The sequence below is a fragment of the Cimex lectularius genome, unplaced genomic scaffold (genome assembly GCF_000648675.2).
Source record: "Cimex lectularius strain Harlan isolate CLEC.00 unplaced genomic scaffold, Clec_2.1 scaffold229, whole genome shotgun sequence".
NCBI lineage: Eukaryota > Metazoa > Arthropoda > Insecta > Hemiptera > Cimicidae > Cimex > Cimex lectularius.
Genome location: NW_019392783.1, coordinates 791,608 through 807,577, shown reverse-complemented (window position 1 = coordinate 807,577; position 15,970 = coordinate 791,608). Strand labels below are relative to the sequence as shown.

Below are 15,970 nucleotides of genomic sequence, written 5' to 3'. Positions count from 1 at the left end.
AAAGGTCGAAATTTTCAAAAAATGAAAAAGATGTTTTTCTGTCATTCCTGGCCACTCCTCATTACTTCAAGAAATAATTGAAGCTTTTAATGTGAAGACGTTGGAGTATCAGACTTCAAGAGAAGTGTAGGCTTTTTAAAGGTGTTCGTGAAGAGAAGTTTCACGGTGCTTTGTTGGATTGAGAGGATCGGGCGTGCGCTTAGCCGACGAGGATCTTCACGTCAGGACCTTCGTCCTGGCACAAAGGTGGTGTTTGACGATTTTCCTATGGATTTAATTAAATTTCATCCCGAAGGGAAAAAGTTCGTTTTATTTCGTCGGTTAAGTTAGCCGTGGGCGACAAAGGATGAAAGCTCTAAGCCCCTAAGGACGATCCTGTAGTGGGGGCGAGCGGAACATTGTCCTCCATGAGAGGGGATGGAAAACTAAGGATAGCGGAGTGGGGATTCTGGTGAACCCAGTCGATTCGATACTTCGAGAAACGTAGGAGAGAACTTCACAGTCGTCCAGGATGTTGCGTCTTCTTGGAGGTTTGAAGGATTATTTGAAATGGCAGCCCATAGTGACGGACAATGCCGTATTCCGGCTCCACAACCTCTTCACGACGGTTTTGCTCCTCGCATGTTCCCTCATAGTCACGGCGACCCAGTACGTCGGCAATCCGATCCAGTGCATAGTGAACGGTCTTCCGGCGAATCCGATCAACACCTACTGCTGGATCACGTCCACTTTCACAATGCCCGACGCCTTCAGGAGGCAGGTCGGCGTCGAAGTCGCCCATCCTGGGGTGAGCAACGATTACGGAAACGAGGCGAAGAAGTATTACACGTACTATCAGTGGGTCTGCTTCGTGCTCTTCTTCCAAGCGATACTCTGCTACACTCCCAAGTGGATCTGGGACGCATGGGAAGGCGGGCTCATGAGGACCATCATCATGGGTCTCAACATCGGGGTTTGCGCCGACGAGCAGAAGTGCCAAAAAAAACAAGCACTCTTAGACTATCTTATCAAACACATCAGTGTAAGTACATTATTTATTATTTCTATTACAAAAAACCCATAAAAAATCATAAAAACAACTTATATATAACTTGTTTCCATGGCAATCGTACCGCCATTTTAACAAGAAATTTTAACCTCCATTTTGATAATTTACTCATACCGAAATATTTCTTTCTTTCAAACACGATTAATTAATTTTTAATTAATTCTTATAAAATTAACATTCCATTTTAATGACGAGAGGTGAATATAACAGTAACTTTCCAGGGATTTCCCACGTTTCAGGCTGCCAGCACCACTGACGCGTAACGAAATTGTCAAAAAGAACCGTTCCTTTTTTTCCCCCATTCCCTTCGCAATATTGTAAATAAATATATGTAAAAAAATGCAAATTAAAAAAATATATATATAATAAAAAATTCGTATGCCAAAAAATCGATAGAGATGGTTACTATGGTTATCCTACATACCTGCCATAAATTTCGATCGATATTCCATCGGAAGCATTTAGATTTGTTCAAATATTATTTATGGAATCTATGCTCGTGTCGACATAAATCGTTAGATTTTATTTTTAATCTAATGGGGGAAATAATTTTCCCTGCTTCCCACGTTTCAGGCTTAAAACACTACTGACGCGTAACGAAATTGTCAAAAAACACCTTTCTATCATCTTACCGACAACGTAAATAAAATAAATAATAATAATAATTAATTGAAATTTTGAATAACGAATAGAAACAGATTGGTGTGTTTGAAATGAAAATCATGGTGGTTCCATGGTTCTCTTCAAATCTGGCCAAAATTTAGGCGAACATATTTTGAAATGCATGCATATATATGTAATAATATAATTTATTCTTGATTTAATTCAGTTTGTTTTGTTTTAATCTGAAAGGAAAAAGAACTTTTTTGTAACTTTTTTAGCTTCCCACACTCCAAACTTAAAATTTCTCACTGTTTCATATTCGAATTGTCATTTTTCCTCTTATTACATTCCCGATGGCACAGAACTATGTAATTGTATGTAAAGAAGGGTAATAAAAATAAGCGAAATTTTACATTATAAAAAAACAAAAAACAAATCAAAATCATGGTATGTGGGTAGCTCCATGGCTGTCTACAAATCTGTCATAAATTTGGATCGAAAAATTTTGAAACATGGATATATATATATATTTACACAGTTTATTACTGTGTAAATACATTTAAATATTACATTTCTGACTTAATTGACTTTTTTGTTTTAATCTGAAAGGAAAAAAAATTTAAACTTTTTAGCTTCACACTTTCCAAACTTAAAACTTCACTGACTCGTATTCGAATTGTCACTTTTTAATTTTATTACATTCCCGATGAAGCAAAATATGTAATTGTATGTAATAACATAAACAAGCGTAATAAAAATAAGCGAAATTTTCGATAAAAAAACCAAACAAATCAAAATCATGGTATGTGGCTCCATGGCTGTCTACAAATCTGTCATAAATTTAGATCGACATATTTTGAAACATGGATAAATATGTAATTACACAGTTCATTACTATTTTATCTTAATTGGCGTTTTGTGGTTTAATCTGAAAGCAAAAAAAAATTTTTTAAACTTTACTGGGACTTCACACTTTAAAGCTCAACCTTTACTGACTCGTAGTTGACAGTCAATTGACACATTTCGTTTTTTTTCCATTCTGCATATCGCAAAATATCTAATTCTTTCCAGTAACATAAAAATTGATATAAAACTAAGCGAAAATTCGAATTAATATAAGAAAAATAAGTCAAAATCATGGCTGGAGTCCATGGTGGATTTTTCCCCATAAAATACAACTAAATATAAATTAATAGTTTTTTATCAATTTATTCTTGTTTCGATTAATTGATGACTTTGTATTTTAATTTAAGAATTAAAAATAAATTGTTCCAACTTTCAGGGATTTGCTAAGTTACAGATTTCAAGTTCCTCTAGCACTTACCAAAATCACCCTTTTTCTGTTTGTGTAAAAACGTAATTTTTATATATTTCATTTTTTTAAATACAATTGGGGGGGGGGAATATAAACAAATGGTTTGTTCGAAATCAAAATACATGGAATGCTGTTTCCATGGAAAATCTTGCCTCATAAATTTGGAACGACAATCCACATTGAAACATCTTTTCGAATTAATTGGATTCATTTATTTTAATCTGCAAAAAAAGATTGTTACAACTTCCCAGGGACTTCCTTGCCTTCCAAACTTCGAGCTTCGCTGATTCGTATAGAACATTTCCTTGTTTTTACATTCTTTCTATCTCACAATATCCAATTCTTTTCAATAAAAGAAGAAATGATAGTACAACAAAGCGGAAATTTGAATTTAAAAAAAATCAAAATCATATATTTCCCATGGTGGACTTTGCGCCCCAAAAAAAGGATCCCACTTTTAAGGGACTTTCTTATCATCACAAACCCCGAACTTTTTTTTTCATTCCTGATATCATAAAATATCTAATTCTTTTAACAACATGAAAAATAATAATAAAAATAAACGAAAATTTAATGAAAAAATAACAAGAAAATGAAAATCATGGTATACATATATGTTAATTTAATGTTATTATTATCTCGACTTACTTGGATTCGTTTATTTTATTCTAAAAGAAAAAATAGTTCCCACTTTTAAGGGTCTTTTTTTACACATTCTTGATATCACAAAATATCTAATTCTTTTCAACAACATGAAAAATAATAGTAAAAATAAACGAACATTTGGATGAAAAAATAACAAAAACAAAATGAAAATCATGGTATGCATACATATTAATTTAATGTTATTATCTCGACTTTCTTGGATTCGTTTATTTTATTCTGAAAGAAAAAATAGCTCCACTTTTAAAGGTCTTTTTTCACATTCTTGATATCACAAAATATCTTAATTCTTTTTAACAGCATGAAAAATAATAATAAAAATAAACGAATTTTTTTATGAAAATGATTTAAAAAAATTAAAATCATGGTAAATGCACATAAATTTCATAACATTTCGCACTCATTACATTATAAATACAAAAAAAAACAAAAAAAAAAAATGGTATATTCCAAATCAAATGTTTTGCATGGTAGGTGGACTTTGCCCATAGATTTGGAACGGCATTCCACTTTGAAACATTGCACGTATTAATTAATTAACATTTTTTATTATTATTTTGATTTAAAAATAAAATAATGCAATTTTATTTTAATCAGAAAACAAAAAAGAAGTTCAAACTTTCTAGCTTCCAAACTTCAACCTTCACTGAATGGAATCGAATATCATATATCATTTTTTTACATTCTTGATATCACAAAATATCGAATCCTTTTCAATAATATAAATAATGTCAGTAAAAATATGTAAAAATGTGAATGAAAATAATCAAAAAATTTCAAAAAATTGTTCCTGCTTTCACAGTCTTATTTAACTTCAGGCTTCAAGCTTTACTAACAAGTATCATAATTGTAAAAATCACTTTTTTTTGCTTGTGTAATAACGTAAATAATTTTAATTAAAAAAATCCATTTGGGGGGGATAAACAAATATGTGTTATATTCCAGATCAGAATCATGGTATGTAATTTCCATAGTGGATCTTGCTCCATAATAATTTGGTCTAAACTCCATTAACACGTATCAAAATTGTCAAAAGAACATTTTGTTTTCCGCCTGTAATAACGTAAATAATTTCACTAAAACTAAATTAAAAGTCGATAGGGAGAATATAGCATGAGAATGAATATGATATGCGATATGTCTGAAATTAAAATCATGGCATGAGGTTCCTGTGGTTTATCTCCACGCCTGGCATACATTCAGACCCACATTCCAGTTTGAAACGCATGCATACATTTGAATGTCATTATTTTATGTTCAATTTATTCGTCCGCCCGGCTCAATTAAATTTGGAACTTTAATTTCCAATCTTGCAACTCAGTGGCCCGACCACCTTTAAGACTCATAAGTATCAAGAAGCAGCATTAACCTCCTCTTAGATCATTTTCTGTTAATTAGTAATTAATTATATTCTACATATATTATGGTGAAAATGGTGAAGAACTAAATATTCCCATGATAGGAACTTAAAGCAAAAAAAACAAAACATGGTCTATATATAATTTTGATGGTTATAAACCATTTTGATCATTTAAACATACAGAATATGACCATATTTAACGTTTTTAAGCTTTTAAACTTTATTCTATCTCAATTAACTTTATATTCAATCTGAAAAGAAAATATTTGAAAAGTTTCACCCTTCTTACTTTACTGGCCCAACTCAATCAAACTGTAGCTTAACCTGATATAAATAATGGTTATCTTTCGAAATTAAAAATACATTTTACTCAGAACCATGTGCAAAACTAAGATTTTTATTTTGAAAATTTACTTATATTGATTTGTCATATTATCGTCGTTATTGTAGAAATTAATCGTCTAAATCAGGGGACTTGCCAGACTTAGAGTCGGTCCTGGATTCCAAATCCACTCAAAACTTCAAAAAACCCAAATAAAACAATTAAAAAATTTACTGGTTAATAACATTTATAGATTTAATAACCTTGAATATAATATGAAATATTATAAATAATATATAATCCATTAATTGAGAAATTTAAACAACTATGATGCTTCGTATACACAGAAAATCAAGCAATTTAATTTAATAAATAAATCATTTTTTATACCAAAATCGAATTTGCTAAAAATTACATATATTGAATCATTAAGTAATTGGTTATGGATCGATTTTCAAATTTAAAATGTTTTTTGGCTGTATACTTTTTTTAAAAACAATATTGGTTTAAGATTACTTAAACCTGTAGACTTCCCAAGTCCATAAAAATACCCCAGAACTTTCAAACAGCTCCATTTAATTTTCTTTTATACATATAAAAAGGAGAAAAAAATAATGATTAAAACTACTAAATGATCATGCGATATTGTCTATATTATCTTGAAGGGGGAAAAAAAAAGATAAATCGCTCTCCATAGTTATCTACAGATATATGTGTCGGATGTATTGTGGATCAGATTTTATTTTCAACATTAAAGTGCGTTAATTATGATAATTACCATTTGTATTGGGGGTTATCTCCAGTTGTGCTTAACCTTTCTTACAATCGCAGAAACTTGCAAACTTGACGCATGCAAGAATCTATTCAACGAAAGTTTTTCTTACTTTACTACCATACGTATTCTCTGATGCACACAAAAAAAAGACAAAGCACCATTAAAGGAACAATTTTACAGAAAGGGAAAAAAGGGTTTTGAAAAAAAAATTAAACAATTTTTGTAGTTAAACAGTCTTCAGAATAAAAACTTATAAAGCATGGCTTTTCAATAGGATGCCAATATTCATAAGAGATTTTTCAAAATAAAAAGTTTCTACATATCGTTGTATAGGTCAAATGTGCTAGATTTATGGATTTTCACATCGAATTTTGTAACAAAAAATTAATTAAATATTTAGAAAGACAAAAGGACAGATAAAGGGAGGACATGGCGATGAAAAAAAACTTGAAAAAACATGGCGATAAAATAGAGGAATAATACGTATTATTTTTATATGTATACTAATTTGTAGCAGTTTGTACATGTTTACAACAACAAAAAAAAATGTTTTCTTTCATCTCTTTTCATTTATCATAAATAATTCCATAGAAAAGGAAGGGTAGAAAGTGGCAGAAAAGTATGTTTTCTTTTTTTACACTTTTTTTTACCAAAAAATGTTTTCCTGGATTTTTTTTTGTAGTTACAAAAGTCTAACTTACATTGGTTATTCGTCAGGCAAAACTTTTACGCCAGTTTGTTTCTAAAAGCAAGAATAGATAGGGAGAAAAGAACAACGTATTTTTTCTTTTTACAAACTAGGATATTTTTATACTCGTTTTTACCAAAAAATGTTTGCTTAGGTGGTTTTTAGTCGTCAAAAAGTCTATTCTACTTTGGTTTTTCGAAAGAAAGAAAGTCAGGTTGTTTCGAAAAGCAAAGTTAGTAAGAAGAGTATTTTTCTATTTACATTAGTATTTTTTATACACGTTCTTCACCAAAAATGTTTTCCTGGGTCTATTTTTTTGTAATTACAGAAGTGTATAATTTACATTGGTTATTCGTCAGGCAAAACTTTTACGCCAGTTTGTCTCTAAAAGCAAGGATAGATGGAAAGAAAAGAACAACGTATTTTTTCTTTTTACAAACTAGGATTTTTTATATACTCGTTTTTACCAAAAAATGTTTGCTTAGGTGGTTTTTTAGTCCTCAAAAAAGTCTGTTCTACTTTGGTTATTCGAAAGAGAGAAAGTCAGGTTGTTTCGAAAAGCAAAGTTAGTAAGAAGTGTATTTTTCTTTTTACATTAGTATTTTTTATACACGTTCTTCACCAAAAATGTTTTCCTGGGTCTATTTTTTTGTAATTACAGAAGTCTATATTTTACATTGGTTATTCGTCAGGCAAAACCTTTACGCCAGTTTGTTTGTCTCTAAAACCAAGTGTAGATATGGAGAAAAGTACAGTGTCTTTTTACAAACTAGGATTTTTTATATGCGTTTTTTACCAAAAAATGTTTGCTTAGGTGGTTTTTTAGTCGTCAAAAAAGTCTGTTCTACTTTGGTTGTTCGAAAGAAAGAAAATCACGTTGTTTCGAAAAGCAAAGTTAGTAAGAAGCGTATTTTTCTTTTTACATTAGTATTTTTTATACACGTTCTTCACCAAAAAATGTTTTCCTGGTTCTATTTTTTTGTAGTTACAAAAGTCTATAGGATATTGTTTATTTGTAAAAAATTGACCAAAGAGGAACACCATTTTTTGGACAAATTAGTAACTTTTATACGTGTTTAAAAAAATACATATTATGTTTTTCTGTTCGATGCAAAAGCAAATTCACGTTTCAGAAAAATTGAAATCACATCTCAATATAGTATAAAATCGCCGATTTTTTACTTGATTTTTATGTATATGTATTTAAAAAAAATCTTTATGCGTTGTGTAACAGTATATTTGTGCATACATGTACATAAAATGTGTTAATACAATTCAAATTAAAACGATGGAAGATTGTATTTTTACACGGAGTGTCTCTCTCTCTCTCTCTCTTTTCTCTCTTTTTTCTCTTTCTCTTTCTCTCTCTCTCTCTCTCTCTTTCTTTCTTTCTTTCTTTCTTTCTTTATTTCTTTCTCTTTCTCTTTCTCTCTCTCTCCCTCTCTCCCTCTTTCTCTATCTATCTTTCTCTCTATCTCTTCGATAAACTAAATTAATTAATATTTACCCTTTGAAGATAAAATGGTTTAGGAGATTTTTTTTAATACATTTTGATTACGGATAATAAAATCTCACAGACCCCTAATCTGGGTGTCAACAAATGCAGGTCCCATAAAAGGGTGACAGAACTGCCTACTTTTTTGGTTAAGAACAGGGAGAAAAGACCAGACCCACTTTGACGAAATACAAACATCTTCATGTAAGGAAATTGTCGCAGGGTGCTAACCAGCCCCAACGGTCACGGTATCCATTTAAATTTGTAGATGGAACAATGGACGGGACTGTTTTTTTTCTCTCTCTTTTTCTTTTTGTTAGCCTACGTGCTGACGTCTCTGACCATCCTAGGCCTTATTATCGCTTTAATATTTTCGTCATGTCTGGCGTACCATTTTTGTAAAATCCTCGCCTCGTGTAAATGTTGGTGTATTGCTGTCTGGGGACGAATTTTCATCCGGCGTAATTTTCTCACCGAAAACCTGCCAAATCGAGTTTTAATCCGTACAATTAACTCGAGCCAATACGGAAGAGAAACTGCCTCTAGGCCCTTGGTTCCTTTCTGTTTGGAAGAAAAAATCCTACAACTCTTAGACATCCAGTTCTTTTGACTGACCGGAAAATACTTAATCCTCACCCTAATCGTGCCCCAGGGCTTGGAAAGGAGCTGACGCGAGGAAAATATGCAAACGATCACTGAAGATAAGATTGCACTGGGTATGCTCTCTACTTTCAGATTGTTTGCGAACGATCGTCCTTTTATAATTTTTATCTTTTTACGAAACATCTTTTGTATGAGGTTAAAATTCCTGGTCCGCATAAAATCGATAATAATATTGTGATAAGACGTTATGTTGTTTTTTAATTGATAACACGTTTTGTTAATTATAATAGAAAGATTGTAACCAACCTAAGATAACATGTTATTTACTATTTATTAATTCAATTTCCCTCACCTTCTATTTCGTTTTTTCCTTTTGTTTCTAGCTTTCTTTCTTTTTCTTTTCTATTTTTTTTTGTTTCACTTCTAGATGCCTCAGTATTTTTCTTCGTTGGTTTCTTTTCTTTCTCGATTTCTTTCGGTCTCCTTCTTTCAAACTTATTTGGTTTTATTATTCTAAATTTTCCTAAAATTCCTTTTCTTTGTTTTCTTACTTCCTTTTTTTCTAACTTTTCTTTTTCTTTATTTCGTTTACTGTTTGTAGTATTCTATTTAGTTTTTCTTTCTCTTTGATTTTCCATTTTCTTACTTGCTTTCTTTATTTCTTTTTTAATTTTTTTTAGCGTTATTTCTTTCTCTCTTACATTTTTATTCATTTTTTAAGCTTTCGTTCTTTCTTTCTCTCTCTTTTTTGTACCTAGCAATCTCTCTTTCTCTTTTCTCTCTCTCTCTCTCTATCGATCTATCTCTATCTACCTTTCTTTCTCTCTCTCCCTCCTTCACTCTCTCGTTCTCTTTCTTGCTCTCACTGGCAATCTCTTGGCTTTCTTCCTTATCTTTCTCTCCTCCTTTTTTTTCTCATGTTCTCTCTCTTTTTCTAACTCCTCTCAATCCTTCACTCTCTCTTTTTTTCTTGCTCTCACTAACAATCTTTCATCTCTCTTTCCCTATCTATCTCTTTCTCTTTTTTTCTCATGTTCTTCCTCTTTTCCGAACTCCTCTCAATCCTTCACTCTCTCTTTTTCTTAGTTGCTCGCACTGGAATCTCTCCGCTTTCTTCTCTTTCCATCTCTTTCTCTTTTTTCTCATGTTCTCCCTCTTTTCCGAACTCCTCTCAATCTTTCACTCTCTCTTTTTCTTAGTTGCTCTCACTGGCAATCTTTCCGCTCTCTTTCCCTATCAATCTCTCTTTCTCTTTTTCTCTCATGTTCTCCCTCTTTTTGTAACTCCTCTCAATTCTTCAATCTCTCTTTTTCTTAGTTGCTCGCACTGGCAATCTCTCCACTTTCTTCTCTATCTCTCTTTCTCTTTTTCTCTCATGTTCTCTCTCATTCTCTAACTCCTCAATTTCTTTCGTTCACTATCGCTCTCTTTTACTACCTTTCTCTCACACTCTCTCTTTTTCACCACCTCTCCTCCCCTTTCTCTCCTCCCCCCTCTCTCCCTATCTTTCTTTCTCTCCATCCTTTACTATCTCCATCTCTCTCTCTTTCTTACTCTCTCTGGTAGTCTTTCCGCTCTCTTTCCCTCTGTCTCTCTTCATATTTTTATCTCACTTTCTCTAACTCCTCTCAATTTATTTCGTTCACTATCGCTCTCTCTCTCTCTCTCTTTCTTTCTTTCTTTCTTTCTTTCTCTCTCTCTCTCTCTCTCTCTCTCTCTCTCTCTCTCTCTCTCTCTCCCTCTACTCTATTCTACTCTATCTTTACCTATCTACAAATCTACCTCACTCTCATTATCTGTCAAACTTTCTATTCCAATTACCTTTCGAAAAAACGTCCACTACCTATGTTTGTTTCTTGTCATTCTTATCTTTCCCTTTCACTTTATATCTACCTTTCTATTTCTCTAACTTTCTTTTCACTTTTCCTCCATCTCTTCATTTTTCCCTTTCTCAGTATATATAACCTTTCAATCTACTATTTACCTATCTATCCTTGTATCTACCCTATCTACTCTCACGTCTTAAGTTTATCGTAATTTGACATTTTGGAAAAGAACCATAATTTTTCGTTGTAGATTTTTTTGTGTATATGGAGAAAAAGCAATTGGAAAAATTATTTTTCTATTTGGTCAAACCGAAATTTTGCCGAACGTTCTGAACCATTCGGCTTCACCCCTCTTTCGTTTCACCATCTGCCAGTTGAAAAAAAAAACATCGCAACTGACACGCACATGTGCACAGAAATATGTACGACAAGCGAGTGTTGAAAATATATTCTGATGACTGTGGGCCATAGCGATTTATTTTTTTCAAAAGTGGGTTGGGGTCATATATATAAACGACCACCGGAAAGTCATAAGACCTGGTATAACTTGAGTTATCTGTTTCTTCTTTTTTAATCGGAAAAAGATTAATAAAAGTGTGCATTATTTTTTTTTTGTAAATGTTGATTATTGATAGAAGTTTTTTTTGGCCGTGTTAATTATTTGTACACAGCTATGTATTATGTGTACACGCCGTCTATTAACTTGTGTTGTGATTTTCATGAAAAATACGATTATTAAAGGGATGGAAGACGAAATTGGGGTCATATAATCTTGTGCCCGGTAATTATATATGACTAGCCGTGATGTGCGTTACGTGATTCTTCTTTGTACCTTTTTTTCTCCCGTCTTCATCCACAAAGGAAACAAAACAGAAACCGAGTCACAACGGTGAAACACCACCATGAGGCGTATGTGGCCTATCACAGTTTTTCCCTTCGTGATAATTGCCAGATTGATGGACGTTTTGGTTATCTTGTTGAAGATTTAAGTCCTGTCGTTTAGCCGGAATTGCTCGATCTTACTCAACCAAATTAAAAAATTCAACAAACCCAGACACAACTCAAAAATATATACACCTTGGACTTTTTTTCCAGTGATGGACATCATAGGTCTGACCCTTTTTAAAAAGATAGTTCCTACTCACAGTAAGTGACTGACTTACTGTGAGTAGGAACTATCTTTTTAAAAAGGATTGAACACCACACTCACTCCATCATTTTTCATTTCTATCATAGGTCTGATTTTCGGCTATATTTGAAGCAAATGGACGTGACAGTCTTTGCTTTGATTTGGCTAGAACCTACAAAATGGACTGGCATGAGAGAAACATGCAGACATTCACCGAAGTGGTCTGCAGTGTTGAAATAATTTCATCACATATTGATACATAAAACGCTCGTTTAATTACGGAATTATCCTGGACCAAACTAAAATGATGGGCACGAGAGAAACATGCGGACATTCATTGAAGATAGGAAATTTTAGTTAAAAAAGCTCTTCCAAACAGCCTTTTTATGTTTCAAAGAGGAATTTTGAACGAAATAATACTTCTCAAATTTGGCTAGAAACTTAAAAATGTACTGACGTGAGTGAAACATGCGGACATTCAAAGATATCAAAAACATAAAATTATATTTTAATAAGTTTATTGAAATTGTTTCGCTCTCGTATTATCCAGGCCCTTCAGGGAACCTACGAAAAGTACTCGCACGAGAGAAACATGCAGACATTCACTGAAACTGCCTAAAAGAACAGAAATAATAATCATATATTATATCGGTTCAAATAATATATAGGAATAAGATAATCAGTTTAAAAAAACCTTTCTGGCCAATCATGCCAGGTTTTTCTAGGATGATGCGAGTAAAACATGAGGACGTTCACTGATGTTAAAAATAGAAATAAAATTCATCGGTTAATTTATTAGAATAATACATTTGTTAATCATTTGTTGTATTTGTTACGCCCACGGATTGGTCAGGTCCTTCAGGGAACATACATAAAGCAGTGGCACGAGAGGAACATGCGGACACTCACTGAAACTGTCTAAAAGTGCTTATATAATATTTATCATTTCTGCTCAAATAATATATTGAAATAATATAATGCGTTAAAGTACGCCCATTGATTGGCCAGGTTCTTCAGCCCTTGGAAAGGACTGACGGGAGTGAAACATGCGGACATTCAACGGCGAAGGAAATGTTTGTCGAAAAGCTCCTCGAGTGTCCCAGCCTTTTGTGATTTAATTTCAAGCATTTTATTTTCAAAATCGACCGAAAGGAAGCATACCTTCCTCTGGCCTGGACCTTTAGAAAGAGCAGGCGCGAGGGAAACATTCGGACATAAGCTAAAGTGATGAAGTGTAGGTTTCACTTGGGCTAATCTTGGTCTGCCATTACTCGCTGTTTTTGGTCAGAAACAAGGGGGGGGGAAACCGTTTTTTAGTCAGACTGTGTAAAAATTGAAGAGCGCGAGGGAAACATGTAGACATTCATTGAACTATTGGGGTTCGACGTGTATTTCTGTTTTTGTCTTTTGTTTTGAGTGTTTTACATTACTATGTTTGTGTGTTTTCTTTGAGTGTTACTTATGTGATGTGATATTTGTTGCAGAGGCATAACACGTATGCGATGAGGTACTGGTTCTGCGAAGTCCTCTGCCTTGTGAACATCATCGGGCAGCTTTACCTCATGAACACCTTCTTCGACGGCGAATTCATGTCCTACGGATTGAGAGTGATGAGCTTCTCTGAGGAAACGCAGGAAAACCGCGTGGATCCGATGGTGTACGTCTTCCCCAGAGTGACTAAATGCACGTTCCATAAGTTCGGTCCGTCCGGCACGATTCAAAAGCACGACTCACTCTGCGTCCTCCCGCTCAACATAGTCAACGAGAAGACATACATACTGATATGGTTTTGGTTCATAATCTTGGCGACTCTCCTTACCGTCCTGGTCGTATACAGAATAGTCATACTAGTAGTACCCGGGGTGAGGCCGTACCTCCTCCGCGCCAGGAACAGGATGGTACCGATGTCCGTCGCCGAAGAGATATCGAAATCAACGGATATCGGCGACTGGTGGGTGCTCTACATGCTCGGACGGAACATGGACCCCCTCATCTACAAAGAGGTCATTACAGAACTTTCCAAGAAGATACAAACGGCAGCCAGTAACAGTCAGTGACAATTCTACTTAATATCATGATTTTAAAAAATATATAAAAACAAAAAACAAGACTGTTTAGTGCCTTGAACGCTGTACAATTTCTCAATGACTGTGATGAAAAAATAAATCCTAGAAGTTGTGTCTTCGACTTATCGTATACACTGAGGGAGCCACCCCGTAAACAATATTTGTTTATTTTTGTAATTATATTTGTGTATATATATGTGGTTTTTCCTTTTGTTTTTATTTTTCTGGAATTTCAATAAATTATTGTCATGTATTTATATCGTGTAATATAAAAGACAAACTAGTGACATGATTTTTTTTCGATATCGGATTTGTTTAGTGATTTTGAACGAGGTGAATCAGCATTTAGACTGATTAATTATTTATAATAGATTATTATAATCATAAAAAGACATATCTGATAAGTATATAAATAATTATATAATGACTCTACTGGAAAACTGTTCAGGTTTGTCGGCCCACTCAACAATTTGATGAAATCTGCTCAATTTAAGCCTAAATACTGTGTTTTTTAAATGAAAATTGAGATTGAATCTCTTTGCCAAGATGCCTTTTTTTCTAAAGTGTTTTCTATTTCAGCCTAATTTATACGATAAATCGAGTTTAATATTTGTAAATTATTTTATAAACTTATATTAAATAAAATGGTTTTGATTTTTTTTACCTTTTTGCCCAACCTGAAAATAATTTTTTTACAGATATCCAGATTCTGGGACAATGAATAAATCTTCATGGTGACTCCCTAGAAAGTTAAATCAACGATTTAAAAAAACTGTTAAATGACAATCTGGAAAAGAGCAATAAAAATCTTTATTGAACATTTATGTCTGTAGTAATAATTGAATCCATAAATAGTTCGGAGACAATCTGGAAAAGAGCAATAAAAAAAATCTTTAGTATATTTATGTCTTTGTTGAATCGTCTTTGTGGTATTAATGGAATCGATAAATAGTTCGGTGACAATCAGGAAAAGAGCATTAAAAAAATTTTCATAGTAAATTTATGTCTTCGTTGAATCGTCTTTGTAGTAATATTTGAATCCATAAATAGTTTGGAGACAATCTGGAAAAGAGCATTAAAAAAATCTTTAGTAAATTTATGTCTTTGTTGAATCGTCTTTGTAGTAATAATTGAATCCATAAATAGTTTGGGGTCAATCAGGCAAAGAGCGTTAAAAAATCTTTATAGTAAATTTGTCTTCGTTGAATCGTCTTTGTAATAATAATTGAATCCATAAATAGTTTGAAGACAATCAGGATAAGAGCATTAAAAACATCTTTATAGTAAATTTATGTCTTCGTAGAATCGTGTCTGTAGTAATGATTGAATCCATAATCAGTTTGGAGACAAATCAGGAAAAGAGCATTAAACAAGTCTGTATAGTAAATTTATGTCTTGTTGAATCGTCTTTGTAGTAATACTTGAACCCAAAAATAGTTTGGACATCGTGCAGAAAGTTGTCTTTGCTGAATAAATATTTGTGTGTTTGTCGATGTCTTTGTAGTAATGGCCATTTCATTTGTCGTCGAGAATCCAACCCGATTACACGACATTTGAAAAATGGCAAAAGGAGGGAAAATTCAAAATGTGCGGTTGAGATGGGAAGTTGGTGTCCGAGTGGATCGAGGTCACGATAGCTCAAGTGGTAGAGCAGCGTCGTATCAATCAAGCCGAAGATCGTGGGTTCGAATCCCGCTCGTGCCATTGACTTTTTTTATCTCAACTAAAAACCTTAATTAATTGTACAATATTAATTGGTCAAGCGGACCACGAAATTAGTGAATTTGTAGTAATACTTGAATCCAAAAATAGTTTGGACTTCGTGCAGAAAGTCGTCTTTGCTAAATAAATATTTGTGCATTTGCCGATGTCTTTGTAGTAAAAGTTTAATTTTATATTAATAGTAATTATTATATTAATATTGCTCTAAGACAATAAAAGACACAAGTCAAATTCATTAGTAGTTATGTCTTACGTACTGGTAGTAAAATTTTAAAATAAATTGGCCTTAATGGTGTACAGTCAGTGTAATTCAAGTAAAACAGTTTGGTCTTAAATTCACTTGTTTTCGTGGTCC

At 32.9% G+C, this 15,970-nt stretch overlaps 1 protein-coding gene across 1 annotated transcript; it reads left to right on the top strand.

Moving 5' to 3' along the window:
- The first annotated feature begins 451 nt into the window (after nucleotides 1-451).
- LOC106669589 (innexin inx1) lies at nucleotides 452-14,538 on the top strand. The gene is made up of 2 exons (XM_014399166.2): nucleotides 452-1,021; nucleotides 13,312-14,538. Exons 1-2 carry the CDS (start codon nucleotides 512-514, stop codon nucleotides 13,882-13,884), a joined length of 1,083 nt encoding a protein of 360 aa, XP_014254652.1. The 5' UTR covers nucleotides 452-511; the 3' UTR covers nucleotides 13,885-14,538.
- The last annotated feature ends 1,432 nt before the right edge of the window (nucleotides 14,539-15,970 follow it).

Coding starts and splice junctions, on each gene's coding strand:
- LOC106669589 (XM_014399166.2), top strand. CDS start 512: ATGTTGCGTCTTCTTGGAGGTTTGAAGGATTATTTGAAATGGCAGCCC. Junction 1,022..13,311: donor ATCTTATCAAACACATCAGT/GTAAGTACATTA, acceptor TATTTGTTGCAG/AGGCATAACACGTATGCGAT.